The 22,547-nt window shown below is 45.8% G+C and overlaps 1 protein-coding gene across 14 annotated transcripts in view; it reads right to left on the bottom strand.

The window, feature by feature from the left end:
• Nucleotides 1-22,547, bottom strand: part of CACNA1C (calcium voltage-gated channel subunit alpha1 C) — a 429,198-nt gene that overhangs the window by 37,266 nt on the left and 369,385 nt on the right. For 13 of the 14 annotated variants that reach the window (XM_063395089.1, XM_063395096.1, XM_063395092.1 and 10 more), the window contains one exon: nt 18,116-18,199. In XM_063395089.1, coding sequence (XP_063251159.1) covers nt 18,116-18,199 — 84 coding nt within the window. Of the gene's footprint in view, nt 1-18,115; nt 18,200-18,856; nt 18,941-22,547 lie in introns of all 14 variants that reach the window. The other variant, XM_063395100.1, reaches the window with a different exon arrangement.

Below are 22,547 nucleotides of genomic sequence, written 5' to 3'. Positions count from 1 at the left end.
AGAGCAATTCTAAAATATACCCAAGGCTGCAAGTATCCTTAGGTGTAAGAAGCAGAATTGTAAATTAAATAAAACTGTCTTTATTAGGAGTCCTTCAGCTCAGTAGTACTGTAATCCTTCAGGCCTAACCTCTACCATATGCCAAACCTGTCTGCTACTTTAGCAAAGTGGGAACTGATGTATTCATTCTTCTCTCAGTGTCAGAATTCCCCTCTGGTGCCATGGAGGATCCTGCAGCATGCTCCTGCTCTCGGAGGATGCTGCAGAAATCAAACTGGCACTGTATTACCTGAAGAAAAACTGCAGTTTGGATGCACAGCCTATTTGGTGATACAGGCAAATGAGAGCAATTAAAAACCCAAGGCAGACCAACTCATTTAATAATTTGGATTAACTCATTGGTTTGGTAGTGTCAGCTTTCAGTGCCTTTATCCTCCTCTTTCACATGTTTGCTCTTGTGTTTGCAGATCACATACAGGCAAAAGTTGGCTTGAATACCAAATAAAGAAGCAGTGCCCATAGAGACATTTCTTACAGGTCAGGCATAGATTTTGATTTTGTGTTGCTAGGCAAACATCGTTCCAGCAAAGCATTTCTCTGTCCCATCCCCCTTCCTCTTTCTAGTTCTGCAAATCTCCTTTTCCAACAGTAGAAGGACTCTTACTCTGCTGCTTGCTGCATTCCTGCTAGAAGGTACAAAATAACTGAAAATAACTGAAGGAAGCCTAAACATTTTTGAGATTCTCCTTGCTGGCTGACAGCATTGGTGCATCTGTGACTGACAGGCTGAAGAAGCCTTTTGAGGTGCTGTGGGGTATTGTGCCTTCATTGTCATCTCTTCTCTTATTCCCTGAGCTAACTGGGTTGTGTTTCAAGATGTGGTCAAAAATGTACCAAATTATATCACTGCCTGTGGCAGGGGCTCAAAAGCAGCCCAGGAGAGGTTCTGCTAGTGCTGGCAGGTGGGATTTGCACAGACTGTGGGCTGAGGCTCCTGCTCTGCTGGTGCAGTGTGTGAGCTCATCAGGGGGAGATCAACCCCCAGCTCTGGGTTGCTGAATACATTTTCTGACATCCACAAAGGTTTTAGAAAGGAGACAAATCCTACCACCTGTGCAGAGGGGCACCCCAGGGACCTGAGCACAGGTATCTGAGAGCCCATTGCTGGAACTTTCAAGTGTGGCCATTCGGAACTCTAAAGCTGAGAGCTGCTGCTAGATTATCCAAGAATCTTCAGCCTTGCAGTGATGTGGGAATGCCAGTTTTAGGACAAGGACAGGCAACTGGCTCCTGAGAATGTAGTGGTCCCATCAGTTCCCAGAGATGGAGGCACAGTGACAAGTACTTGGAATTACAGCCAGTGTCCATTGCTCATCCAAAGAGGACAGGATTTCATTTCTACACATCTCAGAACCATGTGGAAAAACAAACCCTCCTCTGTTTAATGGCTCTGAAACACGAGCTTTTGGAGAAGCTACACCACTGAGCAGAAAGCACTCTTGGCTGTAATGTTTAATTTCCAGCTGTCTCTGCTCCTGCATGGGGTTTAACCTGCCAAGGAACTTCTGTCCTGCCCTTCTCTTTTTGGGCATGAACATACTGAATGGGCAAGGCCCACAGCAGGGAGATCAGTCAGAGATGATGTTCTGAGCAGGTTCCCTCATACAGAAAGGGATCTGAAGCATAAATCACAAGTCCAAGGCCATATTTAGAGTGATATAGAAGGGAACCTGCAGGCTGAGTGGGAGAAGAAATATCAAAGGCAGGATGCACCTGTGTAGAGACACTTGGGGGGATGAGCGCAATGAGAACCCTCTGGGTATTTTCTTTTCTTTTTTTCTTTTGTTGTTATTATATTTAACAAGACAACAAGAGATGCTAAGGAGCAGAAGAGGCCAAGAAAGAGAAGAGAAGGTTCTAGAAGCTCAAGTAAAATTTCAGTAGCATAAAGACTGAGTGATCCCTGCAACATGTCTGAAAACCTCCTCAGAATATTGTTGCCTGCATATATCTCATTTATATTCAGTGTGTTCCAGAGCACCAGCTTTTTAAAGAGATAAGTTGCTTCAGCTGCTGCAAACCTGTGAGCATCCTTAGAGCCACTACAGGCACAAAAGAGGAAGGCAAAGCTTATGCCTGTCGTGAAATCAGGATCCCAGGTAAGGAAGGCTCTGGGAAAGAAGCCAGGTTTATTCAGTGAAAAAAGACTTAAAATCTCAGAGACCACAGCACTGGATAAGGTAATTGTGTTCCTGCTAATTGTGCTCTGCCTGGGTAGGTGGGAGGGAGGTTTACTGGGAACACAACCCCTCCAAGTCCTGTTCAACCTCCACAATGTCTCACATACCAAACTTGGTGTCTGATACTGCCATCAAGTCAAGGAAAAAGTTTCTGATGGGTTGTGCTTTGGAAGCTAGGAGAGGATAAAATTCACACTCCAGGAGAACCAGTCTCAATCTTGCAAGAGCAATATGTAACAGAGTCAATATAGTAGGATATTTATGCTGTAATGCAACCCATTCTGAAATTCTGAGAAGGGATGATGTGGCTTTTCAGACCTGTAAAGACAGCAGGAAAAATATAAGGAAAAGGTTTTGTATAGTCACAGTAGTATCAAAGTTCACTGAAATATCCATGGCTTAGAAAATCTTATGGATAAAGATTTGGAAGAGAACAAGAAAGTGTGTTAACAGGCAGATTCAAATGACAGTTTCAGCAGGAAATTCCCGAGAACAGATACTAATCCCACCTCATCCTTGTGGAACACTGGGGAGGGAGGACCATGTTGGGAGGTTTGGGTTCCTTTGGGCTGGTTTGCTGAGAGCTGTGCTGGCTCTCCAGAGAAGCAGCAGCTGGAAATGCCTGGAAGGTTCTTCCTTAGGTCTGTGCAGTGTGTATTGAGCCCACATCACCACAGAGGGCCCTGGGCTGCTGGGTGAGGATCAGTAGCTGTTCAGTGGCTGTAGAAGGCTGCACTGAGGTGACAGGACAGGCAGGTAGCATTCCCACTGCAGCACTGCTGATGGAGCAACTCTTTTACACCACAGGACACACTGAAGGGGACCCCAACTCCCTTGGAGGGGACCCAGCCTTTGCTAGGAAGTCCAAACTGATCTTTTCCCTGATGTCTGAGGAGCTAAACTTCCTTGCTGATAGTTTTTTACTTTCTACCACTTTCATTCGTAGGGAGGAATCTCTTTTTGCAGGAGATAATTCAGCCTTTATGTTGTGGAGAGTATTTAAGCAGCAGAATGCACAATGTTATAATTGTTTTGCTGGAGTTGTCTCAGTCAATGCAGAGGTACAACTGCAGCCTTCAGTTCTGCCTGATAGCCCTAGGTTAGAAGAGATGAGAGGAAATGCAGTGTTTGAGATGCTGGCACCACAATTTGACAGAGTAGCTTGATATTTCTCAGGAGAAGGAGAGGTCAGATGCTCATGCTGCCTTTTGTGACAAATCACTTTAATGCCATTTCTCCACTGAGGAAACTGTGGCTCGTGGATGAAGCTTCTGGGAGCCCAGTGGAGCATCTGGCTGCTGGTGATGGGTGTCTGCTCAGGTGTTTCCTTGGTTGTTGTTGAATTTGGAGAACAAAAAGTTACCCAGGAAGATGCAGATACGGCATTGGTCTGTCAGCCTTGTCCCAGGAGGAAGGGGTGGGACATGTTCACTTCTTGCTTTTTTTCTCCTCACTGCAGGAATGGTGTCTCTGAGAATCTGCTCTGCAGAGCTTGCCTGAGCAGGCTCAAGTGTTGTGTAGCTCCTTTGCATTTGTAGGATATTGGCCTTTTCTAGCCCAAGGTCTTTGTACATAGACGTCTCCCCCAAGAGCTTTTTTTTAGCCATCTCTGACTTTGGGCACAAGGTGCAGGGTGGAAAGAGACATTCTGGGGAAAGGAACTCATCCAAACCACGGGTAAGATGTGGAGGGGCATTAAAAGCACAAATATGGCAGTGACAAACCACCCTGCTCTTCTGGAGATGTTCCCTGCCCATGTGGTTACATCTGCAAGGGTGTGAGTTTCAAGAAGAGCAAGGATTTACCAAAGTATGGGCAAAAAAGGGGTTTAGGAGTTATCTGTGCCATGGAGACCTGGCAAAAGGGACACCAGACATCCTCTTGTGTTTGTAGTGTCAAAAATGTGAAGTGACCTCGGGAGGCTGAGCTGCAAAAGTCTTTGTGGAGAGCTGGAAAAATTCAGGTTTCAAATGCCCCTGACTGCTGGCAGGTAAGAGCCTGGAGAGCTGCACAGCCCCTTCAGAGCCATCTGTCTGCCCCTGCTGCCTGAGCTTGCATCAAAAGCACCCTGGAGATAACCCACAGCCACCAAAAGCCTGGGAGGTTCTTACGAGGCCAGGCAGTATCTGGTATTTCTCTGACAGGGAATATGCTGGATTGCAGATGGCATAATTGTCAATTCCCACAGCCTTACAGTGAAATCAGATTATTAGCAGAGGGAAAAAAAAAACCCCAAACCTGAAAAGATTCTCAAACTGTGCATTCTTCCTTTAAGTGTGCAGCTCTTTGAGAATTTCTGGGAATATTTTGAATAAAACTAGACAAATTTATATTTTTTTTCCTGCAAAAATATTTTCTGTTAGAAGAATGCTGATGCTGAAAGTCAAAAGTTCTGTAAAAACATGCCAGTTTTGAAACAGGCATTTCAGAAATGCAAGGTTGAAATCTCACATTTTGTCCTCACACATTTTAATTTGGTATACATTTCCATTATAAATCATATATAACTAAGAAAAAAAAATCCAATGCCAGATTAAACTGCTTTTACTTTACTGAAGCATATGTTTTGAATCTTGATTATTTCAATAGAAATGATCTTTTACTGAAAGCTTTTCAACTTTAATTTTTCCTTCTATTTTAAAACAGAAAAAAAAAGTTACAGGAGGCTTTTGGAAACAAAAAAAATGAGCCTCCCTATAGCTCTAATGTGGGTGAAACACTGGAGGATTTTTTGGATCATTTAATGCCTGTTGGAAAAGGGCACCATCTTACAGAAAAACTGGGAATTGAGGGGTGTGGTGCTGCCTTTACTGGGGCAAGTGGTGAACACCTTTTTGATTTCCCTGGAAAAAGCTCTGGGTGCTCCAGTGCAGAAGGACAAGCTGGTGCTCACACAGCTCTGCAGAGGAGACTGAACTGGAAAATGGAGTTCAAATTCCATTTGTTGCAGGGAGGGCAATTAGGAAAAATGTGACATTTGCAATGAGGTTTGCCATTGCATTCCTGCCTGCCCTGACTCAGGGGGCCAGCAGACACCGAGTGTCAGCTCCTCCAAATGCAATATATCTGCATTTATACTTCACTGATTCCACATGATCTCACACCTCAGGGGAAACATTACCATATCCCTATGCAACAAAAACCTGGTTTGAAGACAGTTAATAAGGGCAAGGTAACTTTTAAAGCAAATGAGTCCTGCAGCTATCAGTTTTTTCCCCTTCATTTTCCTATGTATTCTAAGATTTTGAAATTCTGGAGCTTGCTTTTCTAATTAGCTTCTAATATGCAAATCATACCAATTTGAATAGCTCATTAATTAATTTCATATATATATATCTATCCATGAAATTGTCAGACAGTAGTCTTACAGTTCCAAGTGCTTAAGGTAAATATAAGAAAAGTCAATTGCATTAATTTGGTTATGCAGATTACCCTAGATTGACAATTAGAGCACAAGTAATGAAAGGGTTGCTTTTTTACACAGCTAAAAGCTCTATTTTTTCCTCCATAACTTTCAGAAAAGCAGAACAATTGGTAAAGTCTACCTGTGGAAATTATTCTTAATTTTCAGGATGTTTTAATAATCCTTCTCATTAGCTCTGGGAAATCAAGTCTCATGGTAATCAGGCCTGGGGGGCTCCTGAGAAAGAAGCAGTCACTAAGCAGAGATGTGGTGCTCATCCTGGGGTACAGCTACTCTGACTCAGAGAGGGAGGGCAGCTTGCCTGTGGTTCAGCATCTGTGTCCTGTGGGACAGGCAGCCAAAAGAAGCCCTAGAACATCTGGATGAGAAGGGGCTGAAGCTGAATTGAGCCATGAAAATAAGTGTTGAAAGGCTGCTTGTGTGCAGGGCCTTTTGTTTTACAGGTTGAGTGACTTTGAGGATCTTCTGTCTGAGTAAGAGAGGAGAGGTTTTGCTGATTTTTTGTGTGATGAATTTTTTTTCACTAAGCTTTCCTTTTCATGTGACCAGTTCCTGATTCACAGGGCAGTGGCTCCCAAAGGAGATGATCAGGCTGTCCCAGCCCAGAGCAGCCTGAGGGGGATGACCTTGGGAGCAGAACAGACCTCTGAGCAGGATGGGGAGAGAGCAAGAGTGAGAATTTAAGTTCCCATATCTCTCCAGCCTTCCTCACTTTATTACCATCTATGCCAGCAGTGTCCTCGTTGCTGTTCCTGAGCAATCCAATGTGCTTCACTGCATTTCCCAAGGCAAAGTTAACACGGCTTTTAAACATCAAATTCGGCAGTGTATTTATCACTGTGCTGGAAAGGGCAGGCTTCTTCTCCTCCACCTCTTCAGAAAGATTTATGTTCTGAATCATATCGTCCATTATTCCCTTCCCCCTTTTTTTTTTTCATTGTTTGGGAAGGAAATCTGTGGGACAGATTTTCCTAAAGGAGCACAGCCTGTATCTGGTTTTGCCTCACTCAGAACAACAGTTATTTTCACATCCAGGTTCTCCTGTCCCAAAAACCCAAATAAATCCATCCTCTTGACTTCTCATCTGTAGCAGTGCTGTGAAAGCACAGCTGCTCTGGAGGCTGCAGGCTGGGAGCTCTTCTCTGACACACTTGGCCTGCTCAGCTGCTCGTGTACTAAGACCACAACACGATTTTGATGTCAAAATAAAATAAAAGAATCAAAAAAGACTGTTCAAACCACTCACGCCAGTCCTAATGACTTTGAAGACATGCTGTTGTGCACTGTGTAAGAGCTGATTTTCCCATTTCTTGTAGCATTCCAGAGCCCACCTTGGAAATGAGAATGGCAACAGAACTCTTCTCTGGGAAGAGAAGAGGCATTGGTGGGCAGGAGCTTTGTGTCCTGCACTGCCCCAGGGGCACTGAGAGGGTGAGAGGCATCTGCTGCCCTGCAGACTGGTGATTTGAGGAATTAAGCAGACCCCCAGAGGCATGTCCTTCAGCTGCCATGGCTGTGTTTGTCTTCTCTGCACTGGATGTTTGAGCACTTCTGCAGGCATTTGTTAATTCTGAATTAGCTGACGGGATTTTGTGGTGTTGGAAAAGGATGAGGAAGAGGGAAAAATGAAGAACAGAGTGAAACTTGGTGCTCTGGGTGTGTTGGTGTTCCTGGGGTTCTCAGGCTGAAAGGAGGAGGGAGTCTTTGGGCTTTGTAGGGTTCCAGAAGGACATGACTCCAGAAGGAAACTTCAGCAGCGTCTTTGTCCTGCACAAATGCTGTATAATGATGGGGAATTACACTGGTGGTGCTAAGGCTGGAGGGAGGCCTGTGGTCTGCAGCAAAATCCCCACTCCTCAGTATAACTCTGGGGACTACTGGAGCCAGAAACTGGCTTTTCTGGGAGGGGAGGCAGGCAAGCAGTGTTGCCATCCTCTGGGAAGCCCAAAGGCTCTGGGGCAGTGTGAAGCTGGATGAGCCATCCTGTGCTTTGATGAAGGCACTCCAAGAAGCTGCACATGCTGGTGGAAGCAGGAGAAAACCCAACCCACCTTCCTCCCAAAGCAACAGGTCTGTGCCTTGCAAGAGGCTCTGGGTGACTGCAGGTGAACTATCAGCCCCTGTCAGTTTTGTATAATTAATCTTTGCTCAGGGGAGGATATCCAGAGACAGCAGCAGCCCAGACAGAGAGATTGTTATGGACCATTTTCATCTGAGATTTGTAGCAGCTAGTATTGAATTCCCAGTCTGTGTCTTTTCATTGCCTTTTAAATTAGAGAGTTATTTAATGTTGATGCAGAGCATTTCCTAGAAAAAAAACCAGCCTACAGATTCATACTGGATTTCTGCTTGATATTATGGGATACAATAAAGCCTACGTGTCATTCTGGGATTTGAAATGCCAATCACAGGCATTATCAGAAAACATTAGAAGTGGTCATATGGAGACTGGGAATAGATCTTACAAAGCTCCTGAGCAACGTTTTCTTGTTCTACACATCTTTCCAAGAATAAATTATTCTTGATTTGATGAATTCTTTGGTAGAGAAACCAAGGGTAGGGACTGTTTAGAAGATGGGTAATGCTCACTGTGTGTGATTGACCGTGTCCAAGTATGGTCAGACAGCCGAGTCTCAAATTCCGTGTCTCTAAACATCAATTTGTTTTGATGTTTTTCCATTAACAAGTGTTTCTGTACAGCTGAGGCAGCTTTGCCTTCATGCCTGTCCATCTCATGTGAAGATGCTTGGCTTTGGATGAAGGAGATTTCCTCCCAGGCACTCAGACAAGGCTCAGCAGGCAGCACTGCTGGCTGGTGTGTCTGAGCTTCAAAGTGGGGCTGGAGAGAACAACTGGGCTGTGCCCAGCTGGGACATCCCAGCACTCTGCAACAGCAATTACAGCCCAGTCCCATTTCCTGCCCATCCAGCAGCAGCCCAGTGCCTCCAGTTTGGTCACCTGGCTGGCAGCAGGGACTGGGCCCCATTTAGCAGCTGCTCTGGAAGATGTATGAAGCAGAAGTGGTTTTGTTGGCATCCTGTGCCAGACAGTGTCCACAGAGAACAGATCAGGGAGCAAAGCTAAGAGCACAGCCATCTAAAAACCAGATGTCTATTAAGAAATAATGAAAAAATCCCTACCCCTCTTGTATTTGCCTGAGAATGTAGAGGAAGCAAGGCAAGACCTAAATGAGGCTGCTATATTGAAGGGGTAAAATTAATTTATATGTGTTTACAAAGCTGGGTGAGCAGCAAAGCCCCCACAGCTGGGTGTGTATTTGATGGGAGTCCTGTACATTTGGGTTTGCAGACTGGCACCACCACCATGCTGAAAGGGTGCCCAGTGCCTGGCACAAGAACCCTCACCCAGGGGAGCAGCTCTTCCCTGCACTGGGGGGATCTGGGCTGGAGACAGAGAGGAGAATCTACTGCTGCAGAGGATAGAGGGGAGCTTCCTGCTGCCTTGCTGAAAATATCTGCTGCCCAAGGTGTCAGCAAGACTGTGAGGAGAAGATGGGGAGAAGAGCAAGTTAAAGAGGAAAACAAGTGAAATGCTTGTGTGCATCTTCCCTTCTTCCATCACCTCCGTTGCTCTCACTGCAAGTGGCAGAGCAGCCTGGGACCAGTCAGAATTTCTCTAAATATGCACAAGGGTACACGATGGTGCAGGCAGTGAGGTCTGCAGCACCCATGCTAAAAGCTCTGGTGATTTGCATGAAGAACAGGAGCTTCTGCAGCAGAGCTGAGTGAAATGAGGGTTTGTGCCCTCTCTGCTGCTGCAGTCTGTGAGAACAGCCACACTGGAAAATTCCTTGGGCATTCTCAGCAAGGTAGGTCTGAGAAAAAAGAGAATTAAACACCAGAAACATCTTTCCCTGCTTCATTGCCTAAGATGGCAGAACCATCTGGATTTGAACTCACCCCAGCACCTTTCTGACCATCTAACTTAGGGTGCCTAGAGATCATGAATTAACGTTAATGTATTCAGAGATGATCTAAGGAATCAAGAGTCAGAGCTTTTTCTGTGGATTCATATAAAGATACCATCTCTGTTAGAGTTCAGGGAAAGTTAAAAGAAACTTTTGCTAGGCAAAAGGAATGATTTATCCTGGCTAGCAAGCCAATGGAAAAATATAATCAGCTTGGGGTAGCTCTTTTTAATTTGAGTGTTTTAACTAGCTTTGTGGAAAACCACATTGGAATTAAAAGGAAGATGAAATATAACTGTACTGTATCACAGTAGCTGATGCCAGAATATTCTAGTGGGTTTTTTCTTCAAAGTGCTGTGATAGAAAAATGACAAGTAAAATTAAATACTGGTCAGAAAAATCTGGATGTAGGCTTTTTAAAGAGCTCTTTGTACTGAAATGTAGATGTCATACACTTATTTTTTATATTGAATCAACACAGGACAAGGTCTGTGGTTCTTTGTGTTCCTACTATTAGCTTTTACTGTTATTGTAACAATAATTTACAGTCAAATAAGTAAACAGGACTTCTGCTCTAGAGGCCTTAAAACCCAGCAAGGTTTTGGGTACGTGCAAGTCTGCACTAATTAAAAGCACAATTCACTCCTCAGGGCAGTCAGGGAGATGCTGTGGGCCACCATTTTAAACATTCTCACTCAGAAGGACTCCAGACAGGTTTATGCATCAGGTCTCACAGTCATTGGGCTGCCTAACTTTCTTTTTGCTGCTTCCACATTTAGCTTCTAAGAATTTGTTCTCCTGGATCCTTTATCTTCCATTTCTCCTATTTTAATTACCAAGGATGTGCGTGGCTGAATTTTTCCAGTAAGGCAAATTTATTTTTATGCTACTCCCTGCATTAAAATACATCCTGATTTTTCCGTGGGCCTGAAACAACGTCAAAAGCCAAGCATAACAATTTTGGGGAAATCACAATATTGAGGTACTTCCTTAAAATGGGGTAGTATGAAGAGTCTTTCAAAGTGGGAACTACTTGCCTTCTTCTTATGGTGCTAGCACTGCTAGCAATAGCTCAAATAGGTAAACTGAGGGAGGAGTCATTTGCATTTACTATCCCCTTTTTTTTTTGCAGAAAATACATACTTTTTCTGACTGTCCATATTTCATATAGATTCCCATACAGAAAAAGTTGTGCAGTTACCAAAATCACCTCTTTTAAGGGGCAAATCACATTATGAACTCTGGAAATGCACTCAAAATACCAACATTTTAAAGAAAAGAGATTAAAAAAAAAATAAAGAGGCCCCATTATCATGACAAATATATACATAAATAAAACCCAAAAGAACCCTGTTCAAACATGGTTGTGGTTGGATAGTCATACCATACTTCTTTCTCACCAATACAGGGTGAAAAACAGGCACTAAAATTGTTGATTAAGCATGGGAGGCGATCAAATTCAAATTGATCTAAGCCTAATCTGTGGAAGAGTTCAGGGCAGCTCTCCTGATGCTCTCCAGAGGCAAAATAAAGCACTTGGCCACTGCTACAGCTCCCAACCATGCTTGAACGTGGCTTCCTGCAGCTGGGCCCACCGTGGTGTGTTACCTGGGTTACTCCAATGATAAAAACACCACGGGATATTTAAAAAAAAAAACAAAAGAAAGAATAAAAGAAACCTAAATCCACCCACCCCACTCCCCCCATCAATTTTACCAGTAGCTTTTCCAAAAAGAAAACATATGTACACACATAGACACGCACACAGGGAGGGCTGAGGACCACGGACACTGCTGGGATGGCAGCGGTAAGGGGGTGACAACAAAGATGTCCAAAGAAGCCACGGAGCTTCTCCAGCCCTTTGCTACTTCTTTGGGAGGCCTCTGCTACCCAGAGGGTGTTTGAGGGGGCAGAAAGGAGAGGGAGACACCCGTAAAGTTTGGGTAAAGTTTGGGTAAAGTTTGGGTAAAGTTTGGGCAAACCAGCTGGCAAGGGGTGGGCACGGCCAAGGTTGGCGGCCGGCGGCAGCGGCCGGCCCAAATCTGAGCAGCAAAGGGCGCGGAAGCGGAGAGAGGCAGAGAAAGACAGACAGACAGACAGACAGACACAGCGACAGGTATGGATGGCAGTCCCAAGTGCTGGATGCAAGTCGTCCTTCCCGCGGTCCCTGCCCTGGGAGGGGGTGTGTGTGCCCAGGTGTGCCCCCACACACGTGGGCTGGGAGGGAACACGGGCCCGTGAGGTTTAGTGTGGCTGGAGACAGGGGGGAAAGCCAGGAGAAAAGGAAGAAAGGCAGGGCGTGGGTTAGAAGGGAGGGGTGCAGGAGAGGTGAAAGGGAGATTTAAGTACAGGCTTTCAGATATTCCAGAGAATGGGAGCAGGAGCCCATGGCAAATCATAGGAAGCCTCTTGACACCAAAAGCAAGATGATTGTAAAAGAAGGCCTCATGCGCCTGGTTTAAGCCTGAGCTGCTTCACATCAGAAACAAAACAGACTAAATGAGAAATCACTGCACAGGTCTCCGAGTGTTGGGAGCTCAATGCTTTGGTATTTCTCTGGCCTTACAGCACCAGAACTGAGGATTCAGTCAAGCTGCAACCCTCTGCTGACTTCCTAACAGAATTTGGAAACCTTTCCAGAAGTGCAAGGTATAAAGCACTCAGCTCTCCTGAATACCTGATGGACAAACACCAAACCATTCCCCAGCAGGCTGGGGCAAAACAGACCTGACCAATGTTTTTTAGGGAAATAATACACCAAGGTGGGTTTAACTTTGGGTTATTTGGGTTTCCCTAACCTTCTTCACAGGGGGCTATTCCTGAAGCACCCCAGTCCTGTGTTCCCAGATGCCCACATACAACACTGCACTCCCCTCCTGTCATCTCTGCCATTAAAACCCCCCATTTCCATCAACCCCCAAACCACCTGCAGTGCTCACTCCCAGGACAACCTGTGCTGCTACAACAGGAGGGCACTTTATGCACGGAAATGTTCCATTATTTCACAAAAACCCCTCAAATCACTGGTTCTCTGTCCCTGGCAGTTCTCATCTCGTAGCCATGCTGGCCCCCCAGCTCTGCTGCATGGCCCGTGTACCTGTGCTGGGTGAGTCCCCCTCGTGCCCTGTGCCTCCTGCAGGGCTCACACACTCACACTCACACTCACACTCACACTCACACACACACTCACTCTCACACTCACACGGGCAGCTGTGGCTCTGGATGAACAGGCAGGTGCAGAGCAGCCCGGGTTCTTTGCTCAGCCATCCTCACACACCCCCAGGCACAGGTGACAAAAGCAGAGGCACCTGCACATGCAGACACTCAGAGGCACCAGCAGAGCCCTCAGAGACAGGACCACAGACAGGCACAAACGCTCCCTCCCTGCATCCTCCCAGACAGACAGACAGATGGACTCAGGCACACACAGCCCCCTGTCCCTGCTCTGCCCTGGAGGTGCCTCTGGAGCTCTCCCAGCTCTGCAGGAGGAGCTGCCCTCACCTGCCCAGTCTCGCCCAGCTCAGCACAGGTGAGAGCATTGCTGTGCTGGCAAATGGAGAGTGAGGCACGCTTCTCTTTGGTCTGACCCTGGCAGGGGAAGGAGGATGGAAAAAGGACCCTGTGGACCGAGGAAAAATCAGTTTTCCTCTCTCACCAAGGGGAAGGAGGTCACTCGAGCAGCCTTCCCAGTGACTCAGGGTCTGGCTGCTTTTCTGTCATTCCTTTGGGCACTGTGGCACAGCACAAATGGAATTTGATTTCCCCATTTGATACAAGCAGTAATGAGCAGCTTTCTCTGCCTGGAGGAGGGGGCAGCAGGCTGTTAGTCACCCTCACAGTGCCCAGCTCCAGCCTGTGTCTGCTGATGTGCAAAGCAAGGAAGGGATACTCCGTGCTTGGGGCTACTTCTGGGATGATACAGTCCAAACCTGCTGGGTTTCATTCAACTCCTATGAAATTTATTTCCAATTATAATAGGCAATAATAATTTTTACCACCTTAATATTTTCTTCTAAGGAGCTTAAAGGGTTTTGCAAACTCTAATAACAATACTTCTTTAACATAAGGAATAATAACAGTCTCCAATGATGGGAAGACTGAGGTACAGGGATCTAATCAAAGGCCAAGGAATATAATCCACAGGCCCTACATTCCAGGCCTCATACATGATACCATTTTTCATCTTACTCCCCAGAAGTCATTCTTTGCCTTGAAGAGACCTGACACATGGTAGATGTGGTCTCTGCCTTGGAAGTTCTTTTTTTACAACTTTTAAAAGATTAAAAAGTCCTCTCCTCCCTCTTTAGTTACTTAAGAAATGGCATAAGAGTGCCCCAAAACAGAAACTTTGGATATTTTTTAAAAGTTTGGGGGATATTAATAATAATAATAATAATAATTTTCTTTTTTTTTCTTTTTTTGTGGCTAGTAAGTTAGTTGTACAGCAGTCACTGAGAGGAAAGCTCCGAAAATGCAGCTTCAGAGTCATGCAATTTACAGGTGAATTTGGCAGAAACTGTGCCTCTGAAGGTTTTAAACCCACCAGATTTCGACCTCTGTGTGTCTGTGGAGCTCCTTGGTGGGACTCAGGAGATGTTCCCACCTTGCAGGAAGCAAGAGGGCCCAACATGATTGGACTTATTGCTGGGAATAAATTGGAAATATTCTGTATTTCCCCACATGGAGGTGTTGAAGGACTCAGGAATGCTGAGGGGGCTGACCTTGCAAGCCCTTGGCTGCCCACTATTTAGCCATGCTAGTGAAGGGCTGCTGAGCTGGTGCAGGGGAACATTCCTGCATCCAGGGAACTCCCAGGCACAAACACTCATCCACAGCCAGGTCCAGCTGGCACAGGGAGACACTCACATGGCTCAGCCACACTCACAGCACCCCCTGGATCCATCAGCAGCCATTCCCTGCACAGATACACAGAAACACTCGTGCTTGCATTCACTCTCCTTGCCCCACACATGGATTCATGTCTGGACACTCTCCTGTGGGTTTGCAGCCCATACAGGCACACAAACACTTTCAGGAACATGGAATACAATTAATGCAGTGCACACACAAGGACCCACCCATGCACGCTCATGTGTGTCTTAACAAAGGTTTTCCTCTGGGAAATTCCCTTTCAAGAAACAAACAAACAAAAAAAAAACGGCAAAGGGGAAAATAAAAGACAAACCAGAAGGTGGGGGATCTGCACAAACAAATCAAGCACATACCTACACACACACTGGAGGCTGTCAGTCACCCAGGGCTCTCCTCACACTACAGCTCAGTGCCTGCTGGCTTTGCTCCCCCTGAGTGAAGCTCTCAGCTCTCAGGCTCAGGTGTCCATGGCTGCAGGTCCTGACCTGTGCCAGGATCTCCATCTGCCCTTCCAGCTGCCCACAGCAAGGGCTGACCCTGCACTCCAAGAGCAGCACCTTCCAAGACCCTACCACAAGCACTGCCCAGCCTCTAAGGAGTTAGCAGAAATATTTCACCTGCACCTGCCCAGTCTAAACCCCTCCTGTTGGTGGAGCTGGTTGGCATTTGAGGGCTCGCTGTTCCTGCCCTTTTCAGAGCCCTGGTCTCTCAGAACAAGACAAGACAGTGTACAGGAACATGGGGCAGGGCTTGCTCACACCCACACACAGCAAGGAAGCTCCAAGCCCCCGAGGAGACAGAGAAACCACCTCACACTGCTGGGGACGGTGACAACCCAGGGCTGCCACCTCCAGAGCCCACTGTCTACAGATGTGACACACCCAGTGCTGCTGGCAGGGAGGGGATCTGACAGGACAAACCGACACACAGAACATTCTCTTACTCCATACGGGTTATCAGTGCAAGGGGGATTTCAGAACATTTCAGAACAAACTCAATCCGGAGCTGCCGCTCATTTATCAGTGCATCGAAAGGTTGTTGTGCAAGTTTTTAGTAACAAACATTAGAAACTAGTAGCAAAGGACTTGCCTAGATAAAAAGAGAAGATTTAAACATGCCAGGTAACAAAAAGACGTGTGCAGAGATCTGTAAAACTGTATAGAAGGAAAGGATTCTTTAGAGGAAACAGAGGGACCACCACACAATGCTCTTCACAGCCCTTGCTAAAAGAGCCAGGGCCAGCCCTGCTGCCTCCTCACCTAAGACAGGAGCTGGCTGCTTGGACAGAGGCATGCCCTCGTTTTTCATTGCCTTCTGTGGCTGAAAACGGAGCTCTGGGCCTCTCCTGACATGAACTGGATTGAGAGCTGTGTCCCTGGCATCAGCCACAGCAGCAGGGACAGCCCTGGAGACTGAAGAGCACAACCAGCAGCAGCAGCACGGTGGTCTCGACACAATGCTGAGAGTGAATGTGATTTATACTGCCTAAATCCAGAATGAATGGGATTTATACTGCCTAAATCCAGAATCAATGTGATTTATACTGCCTAAATCTGCTGTCTGCGAGCTGGGTGTCTAGACAAACCTAGCAAAGCTAGACACTCACCAGGCAGTGGTGGGCACCTCCAAAAAGCAATTTATTTCCTGTGCCACTCCTGGGTGACTCTGTTCCTCTCTTCCTCTCACACAGTGGGAGTTAATGAGGAGATAATCTGAATTTCTTCAAAAGGGCCCCCTGGATTTTCCTGCAGGCTGGAATTTGTGACTAGTTATGTACCAAAGCACAAGGATTTCCTTCCTTTCTGCTTAGAAGACTGTTTAGAAGATTCAAGTACATCAGTCAGGGAAGTGTTATTGATATTTAATATGATTCATTTCCAGTTAACTGTGCTTACTCCCTCCAGTGCCATGTACTCCTCTATGGAGGAGAATTGAACTTTTCCACAGTCTGAAGGCTATTGCCAGCTTCCCTACTTTGCTTGTGACAAGTGTGGCAGAGAAAAGGTTTTAATTTCACTCTTAAAAATTATCAACTTCAGCCTCCTTGTAACATCCCTCTACAGTCAGCCTAATACTAATATCCACCTAGTAAAAGGGCAACCAAGATTGTTTACAGCATTATGTGGGAAATGCTGTAAGCAACTTTTTGTGCCCAGAAAGCAGGACATCTAAGAGATGCAAAATAAAAGTTGCTTTTTAGTTAAAAACTCTTTTCCATTCTTTCAAAAGACAAGGAAAATAAACTAGTTTAAAAAAATAAAAATTCATTTATTCAAAATCAAAATGTCACAGGTTGAATAAATATTCCCGTTTCAGAATTTATTAAAAAAAAAAAAGAAAAAAGAAAAAAAGAAAAAAGAAAAAAGTTGAACAGAAATTAAACTAGAACCAAGATACCAAAATATTTTGTTTGGAAAGTTCCAAGTGAGGCATTTTTATTTTTCAAAACACTACCTAATTTTTTTTCCCTAAACACAGCACTAAGTGAAAACTATGCTATCACTTTTCTGCTTGCAGTGGGTTGTCTTAGTACATAACAATTCCAAGATGGGATGTTTATTCAACAGCCACATAATTTTGAAAACTCATGACTAATTTGCTGCTCTTTAACATATTTACAGCAATTTTCTTTAAATCTTTCTATTTTCCTGGCCTTTACAAGCTGGATTCTACAGTGTAATTTTTGTTCATGCTCATGAACCTATCATAGTTTTTCTTGTGGAAATCTGTGCGTTTCCTGCCTGTCCTTAGTCTGTTTATGCCATAATTCTGTATCCATCCACCTCCAGAAAAAGAGAGAGCACACACTGACTGTGGGGTGATTTCCTGCACAACTGAGCTCACTTCAGTCTCCGTGGCTCCCTCATCCTCCTCTGTCTGCTGGGATGGGCACAAGTGGGGCCAGTCCTGTCCACTGGTGCAGTTTGAGATGGAGCAGACCAGGTTGCAAGCAGCAACAACAAAAAGGGTTGGAACTCTGGAGCTTTGTTTTCCTTCCGGATTTCTGCTTTATTTTTATTTTATTTTATCTACCTTTTTAAAAATGATTGTTTTCACATTTGAAACGGAACATTAGAGCAGGTTCCTTTGAGCAGACGTGATTTGGTCTTTATTTGTGTTGGAGGGAGCCTGAGTGAGGAGGCACAGGGAGGATTCCTGCCTTGGTTCCCTCAGTTCCACCTCGAAAGAACTGACCTTGGTCTCTCTGTGGGGTGGAGGGTATTGAGCTGCCATGGGAAGCAAGGCATAACACTGGGCAGGCCAAAAGTGCTGGCCTGGGGCTTTTCAGGCAGCTTCCCATGGCACAAAGAGCTTTTTCATTTACACTCCATGTCCCCCATCACTTTTCCTGCTATACAGTTTAATTCATGCCAGGCGGGTTATGAAGGGAAGAAAAATGATGCAACAGTCAAAAAAAAAGTCCTTCGAGTCGTTCCAAAAATTAAAGCAGAGTAAAACCAAACCAAATAAAAAAAAAAAAAAAAAAGAAAGAAAATGAAATAAAGAGCTTCGAAACGAAACAAAAAGTTCTGAAAATAAACTCAAAAAAAAAAGGAGGGGGGAGAGATTAAAAAAAAAAATAAAAAGAACCCGGGAAAGACAAATGAATGTTAGAGCAGGCACGATCATGGACAGACGCCAGCTACTTACGTTCACCTCGGTGATTGCTATATCAACAATGCTACCCACAACAATCAAGGCGTCAAATGTATTCCATGCATCACAGAAATAGTGCTGCATGTGGCAGAGAAGCCAAGGAGAGAGAGAGAGAAACAGAGAGAGGCAGGAAAGAAGGAGGAGGAAGAAAGAACGAGAGAGAGAGAGAGAGAGAAGGGAGAGAAAGAGGGAAAGGGAGAAAAGAGGGGAAAAAAGTAAAAAAAAAAAAAAAAAGTAAAATAAAATGAAATGAAAATAAAACAAAAGCATGAAAGAGGGAGAGAAGAGGAAAAAAATAAGAAAAGAAAGAGGTTACGTGGGCATATTAAATAGTCTCTTACCACTCTACAGTATTGGTTGCTCAAACCTCTGTAACGTTTCACATGATGGAGGGTATCAACAAAAGCCTGGTTAGTCAGAAAGTTACACTCAAGCATGTCTACCTTTTGGAGGGAAAAAAAGCACACACACCCCAAACTCTGTGCGCTTTCACCAGTCACAGCCTTGGGGCCAGCTCTGACAAGTGAAAAAGAAGGAGGCATTTCCCCCCCTCCTTTTTTTTTTTTTTTGTTTCCCTGGGAGAAGGAGAAGGACGACGGCAAGTTCAATAAAAGCATGACTAGAGGGAAAAAAAACCAGAAAACAAAAAGAGAGAGAAAAAAAGAGAGAAAGAGAGAAGGAACAGCAGAGGAGGAGGAGGTGGTGGTATCCTGGGGAGGGTAGAGTAATACTCACATTAGTTTCACTGAGAATGACGTCTATAATGCTGCCAATTACGATGAGGAAGTCAAAAACATTCCAAGGATCACTAAAGTAACCCTACATAAGGAAGGGGCAGGCAGGATGGGGATTAAAAAGGAATGTTAGACAGACAAAAACAGTTCAAAATTACCATTAGAATTTCTGCCCTGATAGCTCAAGGGGTTTTCCTCTCAAGTCTACTCGTTGTGTCTCGAGCTGTAGCCCAGGCCTGTGTTCCCTGCTCGTGTGAGCAGCCCTGCTCCAGCTCATGAGACTCCAGAGAAGCCACCCCTCCCCTCCAGCTCTGAGACAGGGGTGAAGGGAAGTCCCACTGATCATTTTGGGCATCAATGGCTGCTGCAGGAGTGGGCTTGCAGGACCAGCTCCTCCAGACATCTCCATTCCTGGGAGTGCAGCACCCTTCCCATTTGACTTAGAGGGGAGAGTACAGGAATAGGGAACGTGGTTTCCTCAAGGAATGGCTCCCCACTGTCAGCATCCATCCCCAGCCCATGTTCCAGCTGTAGAGCTCTGTGCTGGCACAGGGAATAGCTGCCTGCTGTGCCATGGAGGAGGAGAGGGCACAGGCAGGCTGGGGATGTGCTACCTAAATCTCACCTTACCCAGCCACAGTCAGTGTTGTGACAATGATCAGCCTCTGTTCAGTAATGCTTTAGGTCCTGTCTCACTAATACAGAGCAGCAGTGGTATCTCTGTGTCTCTGAAGGCACCACGGAATCGAGCTGTGGCTGTAGCCTGGCTCATCCCAGCAGGAAAGGCAGGAATGGGAGCAAAGCTGCCCTCAGCACTGCTCAGAGCTGCTCTCTCTGCCACAGACAGTGCCACAGCAGCGCTGTCACCTTGGCTGTGTCACCGCAGGGGCTGTCCCAAACATCTCACTGTCCTCAGGAGATGCTCACTGCTTACAGTCCTCACACTTGTTTGGTGGACAGGCTGCAAGGACACAGGCCCCTTTTGGAGAAGGTCCTGCTCAGCCTAGAAGATGAACCTCTGCCTATAAACCTCCTCTACAAGCTCACGGGCAGAGAAAATTCATCTTGGCTCTCTGAACACCTGTGCCAGTCTCTTGCCCTGGTTCTGCAGTCTTAAAAGGAGGCAAGCACACAAACCCCTTTCATGTGCTCCTCTCATGTGCTTGGCTCTGTGAGCAGGGGCAGCCTGGCCTCCCTTTCCCAGCTGCAGCGTGTCTCCTGTGAGACTGAACCCGAGCTGCACTGTGGCTGCTATTCTTAGTCAAGAGTCAGGTCATGGGTAAAGTGTGTGCCTGTGTTCCCAGGCAGCCTTGCAGAAAGCAAAAAGGAGAAAAGAAAAAAAAAATTAAAAACAAGAGAGAGAAAAAAATTATCCCAGCACTGGCACTGTACAAAGTCAGGCTTGGGAACCTCAGACGGTTCAACCATCACATGGAGCAGGCACTGGCAAAAAGTGTCTTTCTATCTGCTGGAACACTGCCTCCATGGGACTTTGAGACTCACATTTACGAACAACATCACACTTTGGGCAGGGAAAGAAAAAAAAAAGAAAAGATGAAGCAGAAAAAGCCACTGCCCAGCTGGTTCCACGCCAGTGAAGGGAGCTGGTGGAGGGGACTTTGAAGTCTCCTCAAAACCAGAATAAAACCCCTTTATTCTGCAGCCTGGAATAGGCAACTCTCTTAGCAGATCTACACTGGAAGGAGCAACCATCCCAACATTACTACACAATTAGCTACAACAGGGAGGAAGCGAACAGGAGCAAAAGCAAATTCAGAGAATATTATTATTCAGCGTCCAGCCTAGAAATACACAACAAATATTAGAATGAATTCAGCAGTGATGTCCAGCACCATTAGCAACCAGATGGACCTGGAATAAAACTGTAATTAGACTTCACCAAGAGGAAGGGGAGGGAGAGAACAGCAGATTAAATTGTAGAGGCAAACGCATTTTGAATAAATAAAGGACAGACACAGCTCATACAGAGTTACACAAAGTGCCTTTGCAGCCTGATGCAGACAGAGCACTTGCAGGATCAGAGAAGAGAGCAGAAGACAACAGACCCAATCCTCCTGCCCCTGTCCATGGGCACAGTCCTGCAGAAGGCACTGCCCACATGCCAAAGTGTGTTCAATAGCATGGTTCTCTTCCATTTCCTCTCAAATTTGTGCCTTAGGAACTAGGAAGGATTTCAGCAGGAATCCAAACTTCAAAGAAACCCAAGAGTTTGATTTTGGGCAGCGTGTTGTTTAGATGATGACTTCTAATGATTTTCGAATCTCTAGTGACAGATATTTGGTATTTTCATTATGATTGGCATCATACCGCAAAGAATGTTTTTGGTGTAACCAAATTTACAATTTCTTTTTTTTTTTCTGAGCAGCTTCTTACATATAGCCCAATAGTCCTTGCTCTGTTAAAGGAGCATTTGCTGTTGATACAGAGCCCAGGTGACAAGTGGCATCAAATCCTGTCCTCAGCTGACCACCAAAGCCAGTCAGGTATTTATTGCTCCCAGCAGCAGTAACACAACCTCACTGGAAGCAATGACACTGCTCTGACAGAGCTGGCACATCTCAGGAGAGATTCAGGCCTGGAAAGAAAAGCTCCCTTTTCCATTGCCACCAAAAATAGCTGCTCTGGGCCTCTGAGACACCACAGTGTGTCTGGAGCCACTCTGCTGACTTCAACAGAGTGGCTCCAGATTTACACTGCAGGTTCTTTCTGCTGGGATGCTCTGCTGAGGCTCAGCAGCAGGATCCTTGTGTGAAAGTCACAGGCTGGTCTGCTCCGGGGTCCCAGAGAGAGCATTATCCCAGTCTGCTGTTGTGTGGCTGCAAGGTGAGCTCAGGGAGCTCTGCTCCTCCTCCTGTGTCTCTCAGACGAGGGACAGAGAGGAACCATGGGCATGAATGCAGTTTTACTCAACCCCACATCCAAAATGCCAGTGCTGAATCAAGGAAACACATCAAATTTAAAACCTCCCTTTCCTCCTCACCTGCTCCCTCTGTGTTCCAAACAGAAGGGTGAAAAATAGGAAGACACTGTTCACAGTAAGAGAGCTCAGGGAGACAGAGAGCACAGACGCTTCATTGGGGTGCAAAGTGAGGGAACCCCTCCCTGAAAAGCCACCCACCCTCCTTGGGGACAGCTACCTACACAGGGCCACGTGGGCTCAGCTTTGGGTCACACCTCATCACCTGAGTGTGCCATGAGACTGAGCTACCCCCTCCAGGACCTGCCTCCTGTGGCCTCAGAGCACCTCCTCCAGCCACATTCCTCACTGGAGTGGACCAGGGGGGCTCATCAAAGACAAACCAAATGAAGGAAGAGCTTGCACTCTAATAAAGAGGTTGTATTTCCAAAATATTTTTTCCCACCAGAAAGTTCTGCATACTTTTCCCAAGAGGGTGGAGGTCTGACTGGAAATGAATTGATGGCACTGTTTGTTTTTGCAGTACAGGAATTTAGAGTGTAATACCATATTTTACCCATAAAGGGAGATGCCTGACCCTGGTTTAGCTGTAATTGCGTGCCACATAATGGCATCCTCAGGGGTTTACTGGGGAGTCACCCTCTCTTGGGGGATGTCTTTGGAGACCCATGAAGCTTTTGGGGAGAAAAGAGGACAGAGAGAGACCAGGAGGATTGGACTGAATATTCAGGAAGCATGGAATAGCCCCACCAGT

Source organism: Prinia subflava, chromosome 4 (genome assembly GCF_021018805.1).
Source record: "Prinia subflava isolate CZ2003 ecotype Zambia chromosome 4, Cam_Psub_1.2, whole genome shotgun sequence".
In the NCBI taxonomy this organism is placed as follows: Eukaryota; Metazoa; Chordata; class Aves; order Passeriformes; family Cisticolidae; genus Prinia; species Prinia subflava.
The sequence above is the reverse complement of the archived record's forward strand: the minus strand, read 5'-3'. Positions and strand labels throughout refer to the sequence as shown.